General features: G+C 41.0%; 1 protein-coding gene across 3 annotated transcripts in view; it reads right to left on the bottom strand.

Annotated features, from left to right (window-relative positions):
• Window positions 1-277: 277 nt before the first annotated feature.
• Window positions 278-21,703, bottom strand: part of MARCHF3 (membrane associated ring-CH-type finger 3) — a 58,922-nt gene continuing 37,496 nt past the window's right edge. For 2 of the 3 annotated variants that reach the window (XM_053932714.1, XM_053932715.1), the window contains exons 5-6: window positions 8,703-8,912; window positions 3,392-3,970 (exon numbers count right to left, since the gene is read on the bottom strand). In XM_053932714.1, the coding sequence (XP_053788689.1) occupies window positions 3,812-3,970; window positions 8,703-8,912 (369 nt within the window). In that variant the 3' untranslated portion in view covers window positions 3,392-3,811. Of the gene's footprint in view, window positions 559-3,391; window positions 3,971-8,702; window positions 8,913-21,703 lie in introns of those variants that run through there. The other variant, XM_053932716.1, reaches the window with a different exon arrangement.

Raw genomic sequence — 21,703 nt, 5'->3', positions numbered from 1 at the left:
AGCTCCAGGCAAGGTGTAAACTGGATATTAGGAAAAGTTGCTTCACTGAAGGGGTGGAATGGGCTGCCTAGGGAACTAGTGGAATTATCATCCCCGTGAGTGTTCAAAAAACCTGGGCACATGGTTTGTGGTCAGCATGGTGGTGCTGGGTCAGTGGTTGGACTCAGTGCATCATCTTTTCCAACCTTAAAAATTGTGTGATTCTATGTAGTTTTAAAGATACTTTCGAATACCAAATAATTGGCAGTAAAGAGGCAGGGCCCAGTTCTGTTTGCAAGGAAAATGCTTCTTTAATTACCAGTTCTGTGTTTAATGAAGAGCCATCTCACAAAAAGTAACAAGTAAAGATATTTAATTATTAGCAGTTTGTTGGTTTTGTTTTTTTTCAAAGGGAGAGCTTCTTTAGCTCTCTTAGTGCATGAGTCTGTCTCAGACCTCTATTCTCAAACCTCTTTCTGTTGGTACGCATTGCATCAAAGGCCAGTTGCATTTGTTGGCTCCGAGTCCCTTTATGCAGAGTTGTCACTTTGCCGTGTGTGACTTTGTGTTGGTGCAAAGCTGCTTTAAATAAAGGAAATGTAAATGACATTTTGAGATCTCAGTCTGGCAGAACTGTTCAGTTGAGTAACGAAAAAAAAAACCCAAACACCAAATATGGAAGTATCTTTAATAACTGCTTCTGTTTTTCTGTGACTTCCTTCCAGCTGAACAGAAAGCTGGGGTATTTCTAAATTTTTATGTAATGTGAGAGGCAGGTCCTGCAGGGAAAAGGCTATGTAAAAAAAGTAAAACTTCCTCATTTTGCATTACACTCATCACACTGAATCACAACAGGCTGCTTTTATCATTTGCAACTCAAAATACTGGCTCAAATACTGTTGAATACTGTTCCTTCCATGTAATTTCTTATCTGGAAAAGGAATGTAAATTACAAGGTCAGCTGCATGAGAAGAAAGCATAAAGTTGCTGAGAGAGAAGTTGAGTGACATTTAAAAAAGATAAAAAGGTGCTCAGTCCTCCTGTCATTTATTATGTTCTTTAATTAATTTTGTTATTAAGGAGAGCATAACAAAGGTGTTATTGTACTGCCAGGAGCTTTGCTGGCTGCGGCTTCTGCTGTGGTTAATTTTGTCTTTCACTTTTATTCAGACAGAAATGAATGTTGCTGCTGTTGTAGAATATTTGCTGTGATAATCCAGTTTTTTATGGAAATTTGGGCTTTGTGTGGCATCTATAGCATCAACGCGTGGAAGAAAAATCAGCTCCCGTCTGGGAGATCCTTCTGTCTGTAAATCTTTAGAGCAGAAGAAGTAATATCTCTCACCTCCCAGTTTGTGTGTTTTAGGAAAAACAAGGAAGAATACAAGTATACTTTTTTCCATGGGTTTAATGCAATGTTAAGTGCCTGACTGGATTTTTCCTGCCACTTTTTTTCTGTCAAGAAAATCCATGGGACACTACTGTGACTTCACCAGACAGGTCCGCTGTGCTGCTGCATCAAGCACAGAAACTGGGTTAGTGATGTGTGTGCTAAACTGGACCATACTTTTAATCTCTGTCTGCTTCAATACGCTTTCTTCAGGTAAGTAAAGATATCTTTACACACACACACACACACACACACAGAAAAAAAAAAAAAAAAAAAAAAAAAGATTTAAATAACACAAATGAACTGGGCCAAGCCGCTGTGCTGATCTCTGTGCATAGACCTTGCAGCTTCATTTGAATAAATGTTTCCCTGAATGTTTTGCCACTTAATTCCCTATCACCCTGATTTTTGGTTTCATGAGGCAAAGCCAACAATAGCACTCATTAAGAACAACAATTCTTTCAAAGAATTCAAGAGCAGTAATAAAGTTCTGAAGAGAGCTTACCTAAAGTATGCGTGTAGGCATTAAAACACTGACAGCATCCTGACCCAGCTAGATTTGCTTTATTTCTTTGCCCCTGGCCAGCAGATATTTTTTAAAAGTTTGAAATTCTGCTTAAGTGCGTGTTCGGTTTTCATTACAAATAATTATTTACCTTTGGGAAGAGGTATTAAAAAAAAATAAAGCACTACAGGGCTTAGGCTATCACAGAGATTGTGATATCCTTATCTTCACAGCCTTGTATAATTTTCTCTGGAACAGAAGCAGTTATTCACAGCCAAACATGAGCAACCCCAGCCTCGTCAGACTGATGAGTACAGATCTGCAGGTTCATGATTTTCCTACACACCTTGGCTCATTGTGTAAGTGCCTTTCTGTTGGAATGAGGCTGTTATTGCTTTATATCCCCATGATTCTCCTATCCCCATGACTGACAGTTACAAAGAACATTGTTAAATAACATGCTCACAGCTAGACTGGTCCACAGACAGAATAAAGAAATTTAACAGATTTGGCTTTGTGTACTAAGCTTTCTCCCCTCCCACAGAGCACACACAGAACATCAAATAACTTCTTGTCTGCTGGTAAATGCCCATAATACCTTGAACTTCATGAATAACAAATTATTAGCCTTCCTGCTATGTCTTCCTTTTGATTTTTAGTTCCTGCAGTTTTTGGAAAACAAAGCACATGGTGGTATTGCCATCCATGCACAATTCCATGAAATTCATCTGTTCAGAGGGGCTCTGTATCAATTTCTAATTCTAGCAGCATTTGGTAATGAGATTTTGTGTAGTTATTTAAAATAAGTGTGTCTCTTCTGGGAGCGACAAACTGCTGAATGAATTAGGCATAAAACCAAGGGGAAGCAGATAAAGTCACCCAGGAATAAGGTCTTATTCTACACTCCAAATTCAATTCAGTTGCCATAGAAGACTTTGCATTACATATTTTAATTTTTTTTTTCTTTTTGTCTCAGTGCTACCATGAGAGGTCAGGGTTTGCACACACTCTGTCAAATCCTACCTGTCAAGCTGGAGTTTCTGCTCCTTTAAAATAATGATGTTCTTCATGCAAGATGAGTCCCTGCTTCCTAAAACTTATCTGATGATCTCATTCATTATGTATGCAAAGCTTTCCCTATACAAAATAAGCAGTAGAGTTAAATTCAGCCTGGTATAAATACAGGATATGTTGGTTAAGTTTGAATTCATACCAGCAGAATGTGTACTTCACTGAAGAATGTGGTAGTTTTTCGTGGAAAAGTACAGTTTTTCTTTTCCTGAGTGCCGTGTATTATAATGCTTTTGACAGGAAGATTATTGCAATTTGTGTAATTTTTCTCTTGCACATGCTAGATTCATAACTGAAGAATCTTCCTTGTCAGACTTTTCCTGCCAAATAGGAAAATGGGTAATACAATTTTCTAATCACTTTCTACCATTTAAATAATGTGCCAATTTGTAGAGCTCATTACACACAGCTTTTAATAATCAAAACATTGGTATATTAGACCTGCAGATAAAATCAAATGAGGAAATGCCATTGCTGTGCTTTAGGAAGCAGAAATAAATATTGGTTAGTGTCCAGCTGCTCAAAGAAACAGTACTATAGGAACAAGAAATCATAAAAACAAAGCACTTTTTAAATCTGTTTTGCATTGTTAATTACCATAGTTTAATACTTTAAACAATAAAAAAAGTTTGCTTCACTCAATGACGCAACAATTAACGTATTTGCAGAATCCACAGGGTTCCTGCTAACTAAACACGTTTGGCAGCTTAGCAAATGCCACTCATGACTTGAGTTCTGACTGTGATTTATCCCTCTACAGTCAGTCTGTAAATCCAAATTGCACATTCCTGGGTGCTGAACGCTGCCCGACCCTGACGGGTCTGAGAAAAAAGAAAAGTATCTTTAGTGTGCAACTGCACCCCCAATCACACGATTGTCTCCTTGGAGCTCCTTTTGAGGGGCTGCAGGCCCAGCAGGGACTGCCGGGTGGAGGGGGCATTGGCAGATTTTGGGATGAGGAGCATCACTTGCTGATTGTTCCGACGCCACTCGTGGTACAGCCGGCAGTGGTACCTGAAGGACACCTGGGGACAGAGGGGACACAAGCTGCCTTCAGTCACTGCCACCCTGCAAGGACTCAGCTCGGGCTCCAAATGCCTTCCAGTGGGACAAAATGGGTGAGAAGTGGTGAAAAGAGAAGATCCAGCATGCCCCAAGGTGCCACAGCAGACGAGAAAAGTAACCTGTGACTATTTTAGCTCTCATTCCCTCTTTTTCACAGCCTGAAAAATCAGACATCCTGCCTCTGCCTTTCTCAAGAGCTGTGGGCACACATGGAATGAGAATTTGGAATATCTTCTCTTGCTTCAGGTTGCTAAATTGACAAAGAGTGTAGTTTGCAGGCAGATGAGCAGAGGGTGGTGTGTTCTACCTTGTAATGCTTTACTGCTGAATGCATCAAAGCTGGGCTTGCACAGAGGTAATGAGCTGACAACGTGCTCAATTTAGATTGGCTCTGAAAGTTTTTTGTTGTTGTTTTCAGGTAATTTATACCTTTATGTGGAAGAGAAATGTGTGATTGCTGTGGAGATGCAAGATAGCTAGGCCTCATGTTTTTAAAAAATAGTTTACGAAATTGTTTTAGTGGCTGCCAATGGTTGTGGGAGTTGTAGCTGTGTAAGAGGGTGTATATGTGCAGTTAAAAAAAAAAAGAAAAACAAACCAACAAAAAACTAACAACAAACTGTAAATTTTGAGAGAAATGTGCCAAGTGATGATTGTTTTCTTCTTGAGCTGTGGGCAGGAGTTGCCTCATGCACCATATCCTTTCCTTACTGCAAAAAGGGTGCTTTTAATTAAAGAAATGTACCTTTCAATGATGTCCTACAAGGGCTAAAAATATTTTTTTCTTTTTTAAATTAGATCTTTTCACAGCTGTCTGAGGGAAACCGATAAAGCTTTGGTTTACTGCTGGAACTTTGGATATTGAGATTTTTAACCTTTCTGTGCTGAAAGGCACAGATCCACAAGAGAGCACTGCATTTTATTGTGCTGTGGAGAGGGCTTCTAAAATTGATTAATAGCACTAAAATTACGAGTGTGTAGTTGGCTAGAAATGTGTAATATCACAGGGTGGAAAATTTGAAGTTTGGGGTTTTAGAATATAGAAATAAATATAAAGTAAGATAGAAGTTTTAAGGTAGAGAAAAGTTGTTGTTCTTTACTTTCTTCTTCCTTTTTCTTTATGGGTTTGGGTGGTATTTTGTAATTAGAAAAGTCCACATTGCAGGCTTCAAATGATTAGCTGTTAAGTTAAAAGAGAAAATAATTTAAGTGCTATTTCTCAGTTAGATAGTTTAGCCTTAAAAGACCTTGTAACAAGAGACAGTTGGCCATTTTGTACCTTGCTAATAAAAATCTGCAGAACTCACAGTAATGAGACATAGATAAGAAACAATAAACACCTGAGTCTGAACATGAACAATCGTCTCAAGTGTCTTCAATCCTATCCTCAACAGAGGTAGGAAAAACAAGCAGAGAACCCACAGTTTACTAAGCAGTTTTGCAAAGACAGCTCTTCAGAGTGATTCCCCCAACTTTCAACCTTCTCTCCTCCCCCTGAAGGAAAGCATCCTGCATCTTCTGTTTCTGTGGAGCAGTGTGTATGAAGGAATATGAGAAATCCCTTCTCAGAAGGGATCCCTTCTCACACTGCAGGAGCAGCAGAAATCACTTGGAGTAGGGTGGAGGGTGAAAACACCCCAACCTCTGCAAAGTTGGATGCCCTGTAAAATGCAGAGAGAGTGAGCTGGAGTTTGGGTTGGGTTTTCAAGCAGCACAACATGAGGTTGTTTAGGTAACAGCTGCTTTGTTTGCAGGCAAGTATGTCATACTAGAGAAAGCGAAGTGTGGCCCTGAATTCTTAGTTTAAGTAACAATCCCCTTTTTGTGTCTGGAGCTTTCTTCTTGGGAGGACCAGGCAACTTTTTTGGTGTGTGTGTGTTAAAAATACAGACTCAAAAGCAACAGTGTTTTATGGATAACTTGTCTGTTTTAGAGAGAGGGATAAAACGGCTTCTGGGATGCCAAAAATATCATCCTTGCTGTTCACTGCTCACTGGGATAACTCTGGTGTGTAAATAATCTGTATGCCAGCCTTTGCCTCCAGAGAAGGAAAACTGATTTACTGGAAGTAAAACAAAGTTTCAGTTCTCTTAATTTCCCCAGGACCTAAAGGAATATTGTGTGTAATTTACCCTGCAGCACTGAACCTATTCCCCGCACAGCCATAGCAATGTAACAGGATTCTCCCACTCCTGAAAGTGACAAGGCATGTGCTGCTAGAGAATTCAATGAAATTAACACTTCTGTGTGTGGGACCATTCCTTCCTGCACGACAAGAGGGGCCTGGAGCCTCCCCAAGGCAAACCCAGGCTGGAGCTTTCCTACATCACTGAAAGGAGGGTTATTTTGCCTCCCAGCTTCAATAATTTTGTGATTCACTCCCCTAAAGGCCTCCCTGCCTTGCCCTTCTCAGGTTAGCACAGTTCTTCCTTAGCCCATCCATCTCCTACTGCCCTAAATAACAATTTAAAATAGAATTACAGCTGTCCACAACTGAGTGAGCATCAAAGATACTGAACTTCGATTAAATCAACCAAGGTGTGCATTTACATCAGGCTCACTATCACTAGCATGTTCTCCAAGAGCCAATAGCATATTTCTCTGTGTGCTTTTGAAGGGGTAATATTTATAAGGTGAATATAAGGGATTTTTGCCTCTTACTCTGCAAATGGAACACCCAGGGATAGGGACCAAAGTTGAGATACTGCAGTAGTCTTAATAAGCACGGCTGGATAAGTCCATATGTCATAGCTAATTAAATTCACCTGAAAAAATGCCTTTTAACCACTTCCAACCATTTTGGTGATGCTGAATTAAGTGTGTTAGGTAAATTGTTTGGCATTTTGGTTTCTAAGACAGCCATACACAAAGGAAATTTGAACAACATTTGCTTACATACCTGCCAGGCACATCTACACCCAGCACTGCAGGAAAAACAAGTGTGGCCTCAATGCTGGAGTACATGGCCTGTCTCAGGAGAGTGCTGCTGCCTCACAGAAAAGCAGAAACAACAAAAAAAGATGAACTGCATGAGGCTGAGGCACAACTCAGCTTTCCCTCCCATCGAGCACTGCCTGCATTCCTCTGTGGGTGAGACAGGGCTCACAAATGTGCAAATGAGATTTCCCTTTCATAGCTTTCTTGGAGATACTCGTGAGGAAGTGTGGGGTTTTTGTGTTCCCCTAACATCCCCTTTTCCTCAGGGCTCAGCACAGGGGGGCTTCTTGCTCCACCAATGCCGTTTTTTTAAATTGTCACCTCCTCAGTGCTGGAAGGGGTCTGGGCTAGAGCATGGCCATACCCAGTGAGGGGCAGAGCTGCGTGCTGGCCCTGTGGGATGTGGCCGTGCCACGGGCAGGTTGGGCTTTTGCTGCCCCAGCAGCACAGCCTGGCACCATCTGAGTGCATCGCTGTGAGTGCTGCCCCCCTGCACCCACCCTGCTCCTCCTGCTCCACAAAAAGTGGTGTGGAACATCAAACACAGCACTAACCTAGGCTTTTCAGTGAGCTGCTACACCATGGTTTGATGAACACCCTTTCTGGCAGCTGTCCCCTGTGTTCCTCTCCTTTCTGCTGGGCCAGCTGCCTGTCAGCGCACTGGGGCCAGTAAATTATCTCAATTCAACAACCTGACACAGACTAAGTGGGTCTCGGGATGGACTGGCATGAGAGTGACTCGTGCTGAGGTGCAGGATGCAATTTCACCTGCACTGCAAAGCCAGCTCTGTTTATACAGAGCTGGGCACCTGTGTGTCCTGACTTTCTCCACACCCAATACTTTTGAATTGTAAAATTGGCAAGATGTTGCATTTGAATAAAATCTGAATCCTCTCCTGTAGTGTGGATTTTTTGGGATTTTTGTGAAGGTTGGGGTTGAATGCATGAAATGGTATTTTTTTGTTAAGACTCAGATGTTTATTAGTTTTTATCTATATTACAGTCACACAAATTGTGAGTTCTATAGTACTTCATTCTAACAAACCAAAAATGGAGCTGTATCTCTCTCTTTACAAGGTTTTTTAAAGGACAAACTGTCTAATTAAGAAATGACATTTAAATTACTGTTACTTTTAACTTAATAACTAACTTTTTGTGGCCCGCAATGTGGACTTTTTTATCTAATTACACAATACTACCTAAACTCATGAAGAAGGACTAGTCTCTGCCCTAAAATCTCTATCTTTAGTTTTATATATGTTACTATATTCTAAAACATCAAACTCTATGTTTTCTACTATTTGATATTACACACTTTTACTCAAACTACACACTCTTAATCTTACTTCTATAATTTAATTTTTGAATCCTTCTCCATGGCTTCAGGTCAAATGCAGTGTTCTCTTGGGGGTCAGCACAGAAAATCCAAAATTCTCAGTAACCAGGGTTCCAACACTGCAGCGTTTGTCTTGAACACCCCCGTGCTACTTCCCTGCCTCCCTCCTGCTGTCCCCACTGGTGTTTGGGATTTGAGAATCCTTACCCCGAAGCTAGCTGTCTTTCTTGTGTTCCAGAAAGTTCCAGGGAACTTGAATGTTGTGGAAACAAGAGGTTTCTTGCAGGTGCACTTTGCATTCACCAGCAAAGGAGGCAAACAGAAGCAACGCTCCGTGCAATCCTCTGTGCGATTAATTATCCTGTTTGCTCTTTCCCTTTTTTTTCCCCCATGCGTTAAATAAAAGCCCTGATACTTACCAGGGTCCAAAAGAGGTAAATAGTGAAGAGTGCCACAGTGAGTGCAATGAGGCCAACAGCTTCCAGCCTACTGCTAAAGTGCAGGTGGTCCACGGCTCCTCGCAGGCACAGCCAGCCAGAGACGGTGGCCAGCGGGGTGATGAACAAGAAGCACACCATGTCCCCAAAGAGAGTCCTCTTCTCGTGCTGGGGGCCCGGGTTCCTCAGCCACTGCACAGGCACAACACAGGCAAGGCAGGTGTCAGCACAGGGAGGATATTTTACCCTCAGCTCAAAGCACAAAGCCACCCCTTGGAGGACTGAATGCACGCGCAGGACGCGGCTGTCGGTGTCCCACAGGATGCCTCTTGCGGATCTGTTTGTTTTTAATGTATAGCTCCATAGCTCCTGGTACTTTTCTATAGTTCCTCGAGAGCTTTACACTAATATTTACACTAAAACTGCTGAAAGCAAATCAAATCACATAGAATTTGATTCCTTACCCTCCTGAAACCCCTTGGAACCCCAAGAATTAGCATTCATGCTTTCCGTGAAATTGGATTTTTATGTTAATTTTAAATACATGGGAAGAAATCAGTCTAAAACTTTTTAAATGTTTCTCTCTATCACCCCATGTAAAAGAATCAAACCTTTTGGTACAATTATGCTTCTGGCAGTCTTTCCAAATACAGTAATGCAGCTGCCATCGGGAATGTTTTTAGTTCATAAAGACCAAGCCTGAGCCTTTTAGTGGCTGGAGTTTTTTAAGGAAAAGATTCTTTTTAGGATAGGTATGTATGTGATAATTGTATTAATCATGATACCTTTCAATCTGTGCATAGATTAATTTATAAGGCCATTAAAGGGGTGTTTTTGGTCTAAAGGAAAGGGGGAGTTGTTGGAATGTTGGGGGACACAAGACAGATGATGGGCTTTGGACCTGGTTAACATAAGAGATTTGATAACAGCATGCCTTGGCAAAAGCAAACAGAACTTTGAAGATTGCAAGATTCAGACAGGTTTACCAGAAAAAGAAAATTACATCAGACTTCTGCAAGAAAGAGATGTTTAAAATGCATAAGTTTATTTATGTGATCTTTAACCGAATCATTGTAGTACACATTACTAGCCTCCCTAAAATAGTACCTAAGAGTTTGTATTCCACAAACTTTTGCATCTCTTCATCATCGACACTTTTCCTGCCCCCTCTCACATTTCAGAATAAGAAGCCAGCCCTTTCTAACATGTTCTTGGAATTCTGTTTAGTCTCACTCTCAAGAATAGAACTTCTAACCAGGATATCTTGTTTTTCATCACAAAATATAGAGCAAACAACTCCCTGGACCAGCTCCAAGGGGCAGACCCTGGGACAAGTCTCTTATTGCATGTACCTGATAAATATACTAATTAATTAACTTTATTAAAATTGTAGAAATCCTGTATCACTCACTTGCATACCTACACTTTGTGCACCTGAAAGCTTTCATTAAAGATCTGCTTTTTACCTTACCACTCTTAATATTGTTTGCAAGGTTTTCCTTTGTTTTTAGGCAACACTAGAGACCTGACTTTCTCTCCCTTGCTTCCTGCTGGTGTCCACCTTTATCTGTACCCACCATATCATTTATTTAGCTGTGGTAAAGGCTGCTTTGAGAAGTATTTTATATAGTGCAGCCCCTGGCATTTGCCCACTGGCTTCTTAAAAACTCCCTTCTTAATGTGTAAAGGAGCGTGTAGAAAATATTTTAACATTTTCCATGCTATTTTAGGATTCTTTTTTTTACATTCTGCTCATAACATTTGTAAAGCCATTTTCAACTTGTTTTCAGATGCCCCCACATTTAAGCAGAGTTCAATGCACACAAGGTTATTTTTATTAAGAGGGTATTAATCTTGAGAAACAGAGTGCCTGAAAGTCAGCTGCTGAAGCAAAGGTTAGGATTGAACAGCTATCAAGCCCACACGCCCACATTTCCATAAACAGGAGTTGGGATAGCAGAGGTGAAAGAAGTTCTTACAACAGTACATTGAGGTCTTTTAATTAAAAACAACAACAACAACAAAAACCTACAAAAAAACAACAACAACAACAAAAAAAAAGCAACCCAAACCAAACCTCATCACACAAGTCAATATTTGAAGAGGAAAAGTACCCAGCCCTGTACTTTTTGGCAGTGTGAGCTGTAGGATTTGGTGAAACCTGCTCTACAGCATCCTTTTATGGGGCCAGCAGAGCCAGACGAGGCTCATGCATCCCTAAACACTTTGGTCCTCTTATTTCCCCAAGTGTGTTACACATGGCAGTAGAAGTCCTGTCTCATGTGCTTTTGACTTGCTTGAATAATTCTGAAATGTTAGGGAAGTACAAAGCACTTTAAACCAGCTACATATTACTATGAGCAAGAAGTTGTAAGGGAAGATGCCAATTAAAGAGGGAGGCTCAATACTGTATTTTTTCTCTCCTTAACCAGGAGAGATAGTAACCAGCTGTGGTCAGTTTACCCCAAGAACCAGCTAAGTCCCCACACAGCCATTTCCTCACCCCTCCAGCCCATCAGTATGAGGGGGAGAACAGCAATAGGCTGCAAGCAGAGTTTTCTTCAGCAGAGCTTGTGCAAAACAAGGGGACATACATTTACATTTGAACACCTCTTTATTTTACTGTAGCTTTAAAGGGAATGCTAAAAAATGAGTAGAAGTCTCACACTACTTTCCTTGGGGTTTTCAATCCATTTATAAATAAACACCCCCAAGGGTTTATGCACAACAGCTCTAGGTTGCATCTGGTCACTTCTGAAAAGTCTGATTGCAGCCTTCCCCTTGTTTTCCATTTCCAGGAGACCCTGCAATGTGAAACCACCAAGAAAACCAGAGGAACTGAAAACACCTGATAGCAGAGATTGTGCTTTTAAAGGTTTTAAAGACTGCAAAAAAAAAAAAAAAAAAAATACCAAAAAACCAAGGTTTTGTGGAAAGCACTTGTTTGAAAGGTGACCTGGAAGAGAAACACCGGGCATTTGTAAACTTCTCCTTGACCTCAACAGGAACTGCAGGTGTTCACCACTTTCCCAGGACAGACTCCAAAATTTTGGCACCCGTGCAGCTCAGGTAGTGCAAGAAATAGTTCCCAGTTCAGAGCAAGGAGGAAGAACATCAGGAATGCAGGGGAGGGAGCACACATGTCAAGGCATGTGCTGTTATCCCCACCCTGTGACTGTCATTACACACAGTGCAGTGCACCTGAATTAAGACAGCATTTTTCACTGTGCCATCAAACCTGATTGAAAGTTTGAGCAGATTAAAATGGTGTGGAGCTGCTTCACAGGCTGATGGCTCCCTGCTCCTGGTGCCCTGTGGCACATGAAAAAAAGAGTAAAACCCAAGCAATTTAAATATTAGATGAGGCTGTGACAGGCAAGAGTAGTATTAAATAATAAATACAGCCATCACAATTTTACAGTCTAACCTCAAAAAGCCGGAAGGATTTCATTAGCTAGCTCTGAAGTATAAGTCAAAAGCAAAGATTAAGCAATTTCAGTGGTTGTACAGATTTCAGTCACAGCACTTATTTTTCTCCTGAAGCAATGCACACCTGCTTCAAAATCTGCTTCTGTTTTGAGGTTTCAGCCATTTGTTTTGGGAATGGAATGGGCACTGTCAAGTTACTTTATAGCTAAAAAGCTAAGTCAGCAGATCCTTTTGTGCAACTCATACCCACACAGGGATCCTCACAAAGCCCTGAGCTGATTAATTACTGTGGCAGTATTGTATGGACTACCCTGCTGGCCAAGAAGGAGATGTAAGGCCAGACAAAGCTGTCAGATCTTTACTGTGACACCCTGAAATCTGTCCTATTAAAATGTGTCAATGTGCCCAATTATTTCTGCAATAAATCCAGACTCTCAGAGTGATAATTTCCATTTAGGGGAGCAGGGAGGAGGGGTAAAGAAAAAAAAAAAAAAAAAAAAAAAAAAAGGTATATTTGAAGTAAAATTCTAGCCTGCCTGGCATTTTGTGAAGTGCAATCTTAAAGTGATCAGTGTTCCCTGTTCCTGATCCACAGGTAACTGGAGCTAAAATAACAAGACATGAAATGACTTCAGCAATGGCAGCAAAAATTATTTCAAGAACTTTAAGCACAGCATCTGATGCAAAACCCAATCTTGGCTCATGACTGAGACAAGCCAAGAAACCCTTTGAGAATCCAGCACCTCAGAGAGATGGGGGTTAACATTTATCTCAACAAAGTCACTCTCTAAATGCATCTTGAGAAAATCCAGAAGGGAGAACTGAAGGGGGCCATCAGTAAAATAAAAGTGCTACTCAATGTAAGGGACTTAAGGTTGGCTTAAGAACAGATGGATAATAGTTGTCCCCAAATAAATTTAGGATAAGAATCAGAAAAAAATTTCCCCATCCTTCAGAGGATCCAGCTCTGGAGCAACCTCCCAAGAAGTGCAACTTAGGCTAAAACCCTTAAAAGCTGACATAGTTTTGAAAAGGAATTTGCTTACATCATGAAAGAGATTTTTTGATGTACTGCATTTGACTTGACAAAACACTGTGAACACACCTGTGGCTCCTCCACCCCACACACGTAATACACACAGAAAGATTTGCTGCAGTCACTTCAAAAAGCAGAGTTGAAATTGGAGGAGGAAATCATTGGAGCAAGCAGCAGCCAAGGACCAGAACTCCTGGAGAGGTTCAGAGTCCCTGAATTTATCTATCCTAAACAAAATGAGCTGCCAGCAGAGCACTACTGTAAAACACCTCCATGATTCTAAGCTGCCTCACCACTGCCAAAGGCCAGATCCTGGAAGTACTCATCTCTGCAGGTCTAACTTCAATCAGATGACTAACAAACGTAAAAGTAAAGTGTGTGCACAGTGTTCTTCCTGATCAGATCCTAAGGCTACAATCTGGTTCTGCTGGAGACCCCCTTCTGGTGGAGTTCTTTTTCCTTGGAGAAGTGATTTCAAACATTATTGGAGCTACACCATGAAGCTGGGTGGAGAGGACAGGAAGGAATTATCTCCCCTAAATGCATTGTCCTTTGAGCAAAAAATAGCTCATTGCACATCAAAACTCATCAGTTTGTTCTGTCATTTTCACTCTGATGGCTCAGCAGTGAGTCCTGGTGGAAGCAGGCTGTACACAGGATGAAGTGATGGAAATTACTATTGTTTCTGGTTTCATGCCAGCAGCCACCAATGGGAGGATTCTGCCTTGGGCTTGAAGCACTGAAAGGCTGATATTCCCTCTTTTTTTAAAAGAATAGTTCTCTGGAATGAAGAATATTTTGGAAGACCAGGAGGACCATTTATTGCTCCTCCTCTTCCCATTTATTGCCCATCCACAAAATATTGCATCTGAGGAAATTTTTTTCCTGACACTATTTTTACTTGAAATATTCATTTTAACATTTTTCAGTGAAATGTTTTGAAACTTGGCTTAACTATATGTAACTAAGAAATAAAATCTCCCAGACTAGAATGGTATATATGCTTGCTTTCAGTGTCATGAAAGATTTTGGGTGACTTGAAACTTTCCTAGGTTAATGTTTTGCCAAGGAAAACAAACATTTGACAGTTACTTTTTTGGCAAGAAAAAATATTTATGCTTCAGTTTTTGTGTCTCCTCCTTATATCAAACATTCTATTACTGACATAGTGATGTTGTCTTTAGTAGGTGCCTTTAGAAAGGCCATGGTGATAGCTCACAGAGATGTTTCTTTGCTCTCAAAGAATGTATTTGACAGTTGGAATCAAAATTATTTGATCTCTGTAATGTTATTGTGCCAATACCATGGCCTCTTTGTAAATGAGTCTCCTCTTACTTAAGTTTAACCCTTATTTTAACTCAAATTGCAGGAAATATTTTAAATGTGGATGTCTCATGACATGAGCCAAGCGTTCTTTTTGAAATACCAAATAAATTTTACATTATTCTGTGTGTTTCTGAAAGGGGAAAGATTACATTTTCCATTGTAAGGAATACACCAGAATAATAAAAATTTAATTTTTGTTTTGTTTTGTTTTCTAGAAAGGGTAAATCACAGCACAGACAGCTACCACCTAGGGTTGCTTTCTCAATGTGAGGAGATCACCACAGGCTGTTACTGTCACACCACAACTCAATTTTCAATTTAGACCTTGGGTCTTTTACCAGCCAAAAAACAGGAGCAAGAAATTGGGCAGGTAAGGCAAGAGACCAGCATGGGTCAGTGGGGACCTGCTGGCCAAAGGAAAGGGGAATAAGCAAACAAATGCACAGGCAGCAAAAGCAAGGACAGGTGACATGGGAAGAGTCCAGAGATTGAATTGTGGAGGGTTGGGGTCAGGAAGCCAAGGTGAAGCTGGAACTGAACCCGGAAAGTGGGAAAGAGTACCAGGATGTTCTAGAGCTTCATTAAACAGGAAAGGAAGGGCACAGAAGGTGTTTTCCCCACTCCAAACAACACTGGCACACAGGTGACAGGGGATGGGGAGAAGCCTGAGGTACCCAACCTGAGCTTTTCTGCCTCAGCCTCCAATGGCAGCCTCTCCTCCCAGCCCTCCAGGTGGATGGAGAGCAGGATGGGCCCTGGGGAGCAGAGGCTCTGCCCCTGGAAGGAAAGATCCTGCTCAGGGCCAGCTGAGGAACCTGGAAATGCTCAGCTCTGTGGGACCTGATGGGATGGAGCCCAGGCTCCCCAGGGAATTGGCTGGGGGAGTTGCCAAGACACTGTCCATGACTGTCCATGACAGGAAAAGTCCTGGCAGTCAGGTGAGATCCCAGGAGGCTGAAAAGAAATATTGCGCCTGTCTTCAAAAAGGGTGGAAAGGAAGAGCCTGGAAACACCCAACTTAATTCCCCTCTGTGCCCGGGGAGGTGATGGGACAGACCCTCTGGAAGCTCTGCTGAGGCTTGTGGAGCTCAGAGAGGGGATTTGGAGCAGCCAGCACAGCCTCACCAGGGGCAAGTCCTGCCTGACTAACCCAGTGGCCTTCTCTGATGGGGTGCCAACACCAGTGGACAAGGGAAAGGCTACAGATGTCATTTACCTGGGTTTCTGGAAAAAGAGTCTCCCAGAGTCTCTTTCTGCAAAAAGAGTCTCCCACGACAGCCTTCTGTCTAAACTGGGGAGAGATGGATTTGTTGGATGGAAGAGTCCCAGGCCAGGCTGGACAGGGCTTGGAGCAGCCTGGGACAGTGGAAGGTGTCCCTGCCCATGGCACGGGTGGTACTGGATGGAATTTAAGGCCCCTTCCAGCCCAAACCACCCTCTGATTCTGATACACAAAGCTCCACCAAGCAGCATTAATACAGTGGTTCATAGATGTGGTTTCATGTTTCTGGATTACACACACTCAGCTTCCAAAAAAGGATTAGTAATTCTCTGGCAGTGAAAACAAACAGCAGAGCTTGCTAAATGGCACTAAAGAAACCTATGAAATGTCTTGCAGGTCCAATTACACAATAGTATATATTTTTTGCATTAGTCTGGCTCACTGCTGTTCTGTTTTCCTACTAGCCAATTTTAATTTATAGTTCTGGAGATGCTTGTATCAGTTAAAGCATTTCAGGATGTGTCAAGAAAAAAAGGACTTAGTGGAACTATGGGAAAAGCTGTGTTTCTTTCTATCTGTGTGTGTATTTAGAATGCTCTCACTCTGTTTTGGATGACTGTATTCCCAGTTAGGCAGACAAATATATGCATTCAAGAAAATCAACAAAATCACATTTCACATTTTAAAACAAAAGCAAAGCAGATTTGCTATTGGCAAAACTTATTTATTTCAAGACATTGCAAATGTCTTGATCTAAAAGCTCAAATATATGGGAAGCAAAGACATGATAGATAATAAATGCTTGATAGGTCTACAAATAAAGACAGATCCATTAAATCTTACCACTTATATTTTCCTAGAAAATGTAAACTTTGATTGGCTCCTGTCAGTAGGAAATGCTCCCAGCAGGAAGGACAGAGATAGATGACAACCGGGCAGTTCAGAACTGTTTTACAGGACCATGATGTTCAAAGAAAAATCACCAAACCCATTTTCTAAAACAAAAGAAGCTGTGCCTTTGGAAACTCCAGCATCTTTCCCCCATCTTGTTCATTTTTGAAGAAAATCTGATCATTCAGCTACTTTCTCCTGGGAACTTTCCTTGAGGTTTTTTTGCCCTTGATTGTTATAAATTTAGGAATGAGCAGTTACAGATGTGATTGTTTGAACTAGTCTGTTCACTGACAAGTGATTTAAATTTTTATTTTTTTACAGGGAGTGGGTTGCTGTTGTTTGCACTCTTGCTGCCAGTACTATAAGAAAGATTTGTGCATTGTAGCAAATCCTTCCTGCAGGGAACATAAAACAGCTACCTAATTTCTCTTTAAAGGAGAAAGAGCATAATGGTTTGGTCTCTGGATTTCACTCCATTAGGAATAAATAGTTTTTAAAAAATGCATCTTGGAGAGTTTATGGCTTTAAATCTGTGCTGGGGAGCTCATTATTTTTCATTTTTTTAATACTTTCTTTAACTCAGACATACTTCTACTGGAGATCTACATGGCTGCTTCAAATTCTCCCTGCATGAGGTGGTTTTAGGGGGATTATTTTCACAGCAGAAAACAGCTAGGTACATAAATGTCTCTATCACCTTGCCCTTTTAATCTGCCCTTTTTGGGTCAAGAAAGGAAGGAGGATGAACACACCTTAATTATTTGCTCCCAGCCCTCATATACTGTATGGACAACTGCAGTTCCTCCAAACTTTGATTTATGAAAGTTTTCCTGGTAGGTGACTATGCTGAGGAACCATTTATTTTCCTTCTGCTTTGAGGTGTGATCCTTTTATAAACTACCTGCAGCAAATCTGGTGTCTGCTTGTTACAGTAATTTAATGCTAATGACTTGCTTCACTGAACAGCGGAGAAGAAAAATAAGTAAAAATAATCCCAACAGATAAAAACATCATGACTCAAAACCTTGCACAGGAAATGAATTCATATTTCAGTGTAAGGCTTCGTGAGGTTTTAATTTATGATGTAAGCTCATCTTAAATACTTCATGCATAGGTGTACATTTTAGAGGGTTTTAAAATTTATCTTACTCATATAGGCTGTATAGCCAGCAACACAGCAGAGAAAAACTGAAGTTAATTCCTGCTCAATATTGCTGTAATTATCCTGACTTTATTTTTTCTCCTAGTCATGCTGTTTTGCTTATGAGCTTTGTATTGTTAATTAAGTGCTTTCTGTTCGCAAAAAAAAAAAAAAAAAAAAAAAAAAAAAAAAAAAAAAAAAGTGAACCAACAGATACCAAATCCTGGTTGGTCTAAAACATGTAAGTAACTTACAAGCAATACAAGCCTGTCTTATATGGTCACATAATACTCTTATACCATTTTTATTTTGTAGCTGGCTGTTCCCTAACATTTTATTATTGCACATAAATATATTTGTACTGCTGCATTTCGTGCCTGCTTCTGCACTGAGCCAAATGGAAGCAACACAGATGCAATGTGAAAATTGAAATGAAGATGATACATAATATTTACATAAAGCTTGACTAATCTTTATGCTGAAACACAGCAAAAGCAGCTACATGAATAATACCACACATTCCTAATGCAGATTTTTTTTTTTTCCTGTGGATTGGCTGTATTAAAAAGGCAGCTTATATAAAACTGGAAGGTGCATAAAAGTCAGTAATGGAATTACTGCAGCTTTAGATTTCACTGTGTTGGTTTTGAGGTCCTTGGCTGGCGTGTCACAAGGAATATCAGCTCTGTGCATAACAGACACCATATTACAGATTTCTCTTTCCTTTGTCAGGGGATAGAAGGGGTGGGTTCAGACCCTGACTCCTCTGACTGAATTTTGCACTCTTGTGAATGCTGAAGGAGGGTTTTAATTACCACCATAGTGCCTGACACACATTCCCAGTGTGGAAACACAGTTTTCTGGGGAGAATAATGTGAGTTCAAAAACAGAAATGAGCCAAGAAGCATCACAAATTTATTGTTGAGGGGATGGATCTACATGACAGACTGCACCACCATTGCCTGCTGCTCTGGTTGGGTTTTGGGCATCAAAGAGTCAGCACATTGTGCATTTCCAAGGAGAAGATTCTCCCTCAGACAAAAATACACGTCCTATGGCAGAGGCAAAAGAGAAGCACAGAGTTGTCTCTGGTCAACTCCTCTGCTGTTTCCATAAGGATGGACAGAGGGAGGAAGGAATTTGGCTCAGCCATCAGCCACACCACTTACTCCATTTCAAGCTCACTGTTGCTGCAGCCTCTCCTGCTAACAGCAGGAATAAATTCACATATGACATTTCCAGATAAAACGAGTAAAGTGCCTCAATTTGTTCCCACTGAAACAGATTTCTTCCACTCCCATGCCTAAGCCACCAGGAAACAGTGATCAATCTAGTGAAGGGATGAGGAGAAAACATAATAGCATGGTTATTTTTGTTTTCTTGGGGTTGTTTTGTTTTGTTGGGATTTTTGGGGCTTTTCTTTTGGGTTTGGTGTGGGGTTTTTTGTTTGGTTTTGTGGTTTTGTTGGGGTTGGTTTTTTTGTTTTTGTTTGTTTGTGTTTTTTGTTTGTTTGTTTGAGCTTTTTTTTTTTTTGTATGGGGTTTTTTTTGGCCCTTTGAAAAGAGTATAATACATTTTGGAATAGTCAGATATACATTCCCCCCTCCCCCTGGTTGGAAGATTTCGTGGAGAAATTATCAATATGATGACTGATTGCTTTGAGCATTTCTTTACTACCTGTCACTGACCCCTGAATGGGATGTGTTCACCCAGTGAGATAGGGCCTGTTGAGGATTTAGAGTCTGTGCTCTACAAATCACTTTATGAGTACAGTAGCCCCTCTTGACCTACTGAGATACACTGGTAAAACTCATCACTCACCTCCAGTGAGAGGAGGACCATGTACTTTTTCCATTATCTAGGTCAGGGGAATCTTTGGAGAACTAATCAACTCACTAAATGAAGAGAACTTTGACACCCCACCCCAAAACCTACACACTCTGTGGTGTTAAAAGCAGGTGGCCACTTTGGCTTGTCACTCATCTAAATGTTACAGTAGGGTTTTTGTGAGAAACGGTCCTACTACACCTGATAAACCTCCTTCCATGTCCTCACACTCTGGGTGACACAGAGAGACAGGCTCGGAGGTGCTTTTAGGATACAGGAGATGAGGGGATCTGGCAGCTTGCATCTGCTTTAGTCCTGCTTTGGGAAGTTTCAGATTTTTGTTGCAATTATTTTCATGGGGAGGTTTTTGGATTTCAAAGCACTGTGTATTCAATAAGTATAAATGTCCAGGACAAACTTAAATTACACTGGCAGAAATCAAGAAGTTTGTTTATCTTTCTGCTTAATTTGCCCCCTGGCATACAGCTCGTCTCTGCTGCTCTCAGCTTTGAAAGTACACCTTCATTTTCCTTCTAAACTGAAAACATATTCCCTTTATAAGATCACAAAGGATTGGGGGGTTTTATGACCTTTCCTGCAGTTGCACCCAACTGTTGATTTCTGCACTAAAATACTATGGGCGTAAGTAGCTGAGAAGTCAGAAAATAATGAGTTGTAAAGCTAAAACCACTTAGCTACGTTTCAAAAATGTTCTTGCTCAGGGTTTTCACTTGTCCTCAACTAACAGAAAAAACTGGCAGGTTTACCATTATTACTCTAAATATCGTTGTTGCTGTTTCTACTACTTATTACTGCATCTGCCAAAAAGAAGCCTTATTTCATCAGGGAACAATCAAACAACCACAGTGCCCCATCCTGGGCAGGGTCAGCTTTGCTTTCAACTCCTTCCATCATCAGCAGCTCTGGCCAGCACCACATCCAATTTGTGCAGCACAAGTCTCACCAGGAGCCATCACAAGGGAGAAATTTCCAGAAGCTGGGCTCTGCAATCAAACTGTGATGCCTCAGCATCACTTGTCTTTCTTCTCAGTGGGTAGATGCAGAGTGGCATCATTCTTGCACCAAAGATTGAGAGGAGAGCCAGAGAGTAACCCAGAGGCAGCCAAGCACAGCTGGCCAGGACCTGCTCTGCATGCAGGACTTGTGCTAAATGCCATGTCCTGTATCTTTTGTGGGGGGATCCTGAGGAAGAATGAAGATATCCTTAGGCTTAAGCACAAAATGTGCATGCCTATCTCAATTAAAGCAATTCTGGTAGTGTCGAACTGCTCATCCCCTGACCCACCTCCCAGCAGTCAGTTCTGTCCTGTGTCCTCTTCTCTGTGAGCAGGAGAAAAACAAAATGCTGCTTCCCCCTACCAATTTCTGATACTGTACCTCCTTCCACCAGTTTTGACACAATTTAAAGGAACAATTAAGATGCATAAGAAATACACTTTGTCCTGAACCCAAGCTCTGCATGTAGGTGTCTGTGTCACCAACAGGTACAAAATGGTTCTTCTCATTAATTTTGCCAAATGTTTTTAATCAACTTTTAATTCCAAAGGAAACCCTAACTTTGCTTCATCTTTTCCCAAAATAAAATAAGGGAGGAAAAAGGTCATTAAATAGTGTCAAGAGAGTGAACTTGTTTTGGTTTCTTTTCTTTTCCTGAGGACCAAAAATACCCTAAAAACCTGGAAAACTTCATGAAGCTGCTATCTATAGTTGGCAAAAACTAAATTTTCAATGATAAAGGAGAAACAATTGTCCAATTCTCTGTCAAGTCTGTCACATAGGCAAGAATAGGCCAAAAGGTGACTCTCAAATGTCAAAACATGCCAGACACTGAACAAGAACAATCCCTTCTTGTGGGCTTGGCATATAAACTGGGTTTCCAAACCTCCTAAGTTTGTTACCTCTCAAAAGCAAGAACAAATAAATAAATTTCTGACCTATATTTAATACCATGAGTCCAGAGACCTGCCCCACATTCCACAGAAACTGCAACTTGCCTCTCTTCCACCCTCAACCAAGCTGGCTGGCATCCCAGGAATTTGCTGCAAAAAAACCTCGACTCAGGTTTGCAGTGAAGCAAACCCACTGAT

Source organism: Vidua chalybeata, chromosome Z, assembly GCF_026979565.1.
Source record: "Vidua chalybeata isolate OUT-0048 chromosome Z, bVidCha1 merged haplotype, whole genome shotgun sequence".
Lineage (NCBI taxonomy): Eukaryota > Metazoa > Chordata > Aves > Passeriformes > Viduidae > Vidua > Vidua chalybeata.
The sequence above is the reverse complement of the archived record's forward strand: the minus strand, read 5'-3'. Positions and strand labels throughout refer to the sequence as shown.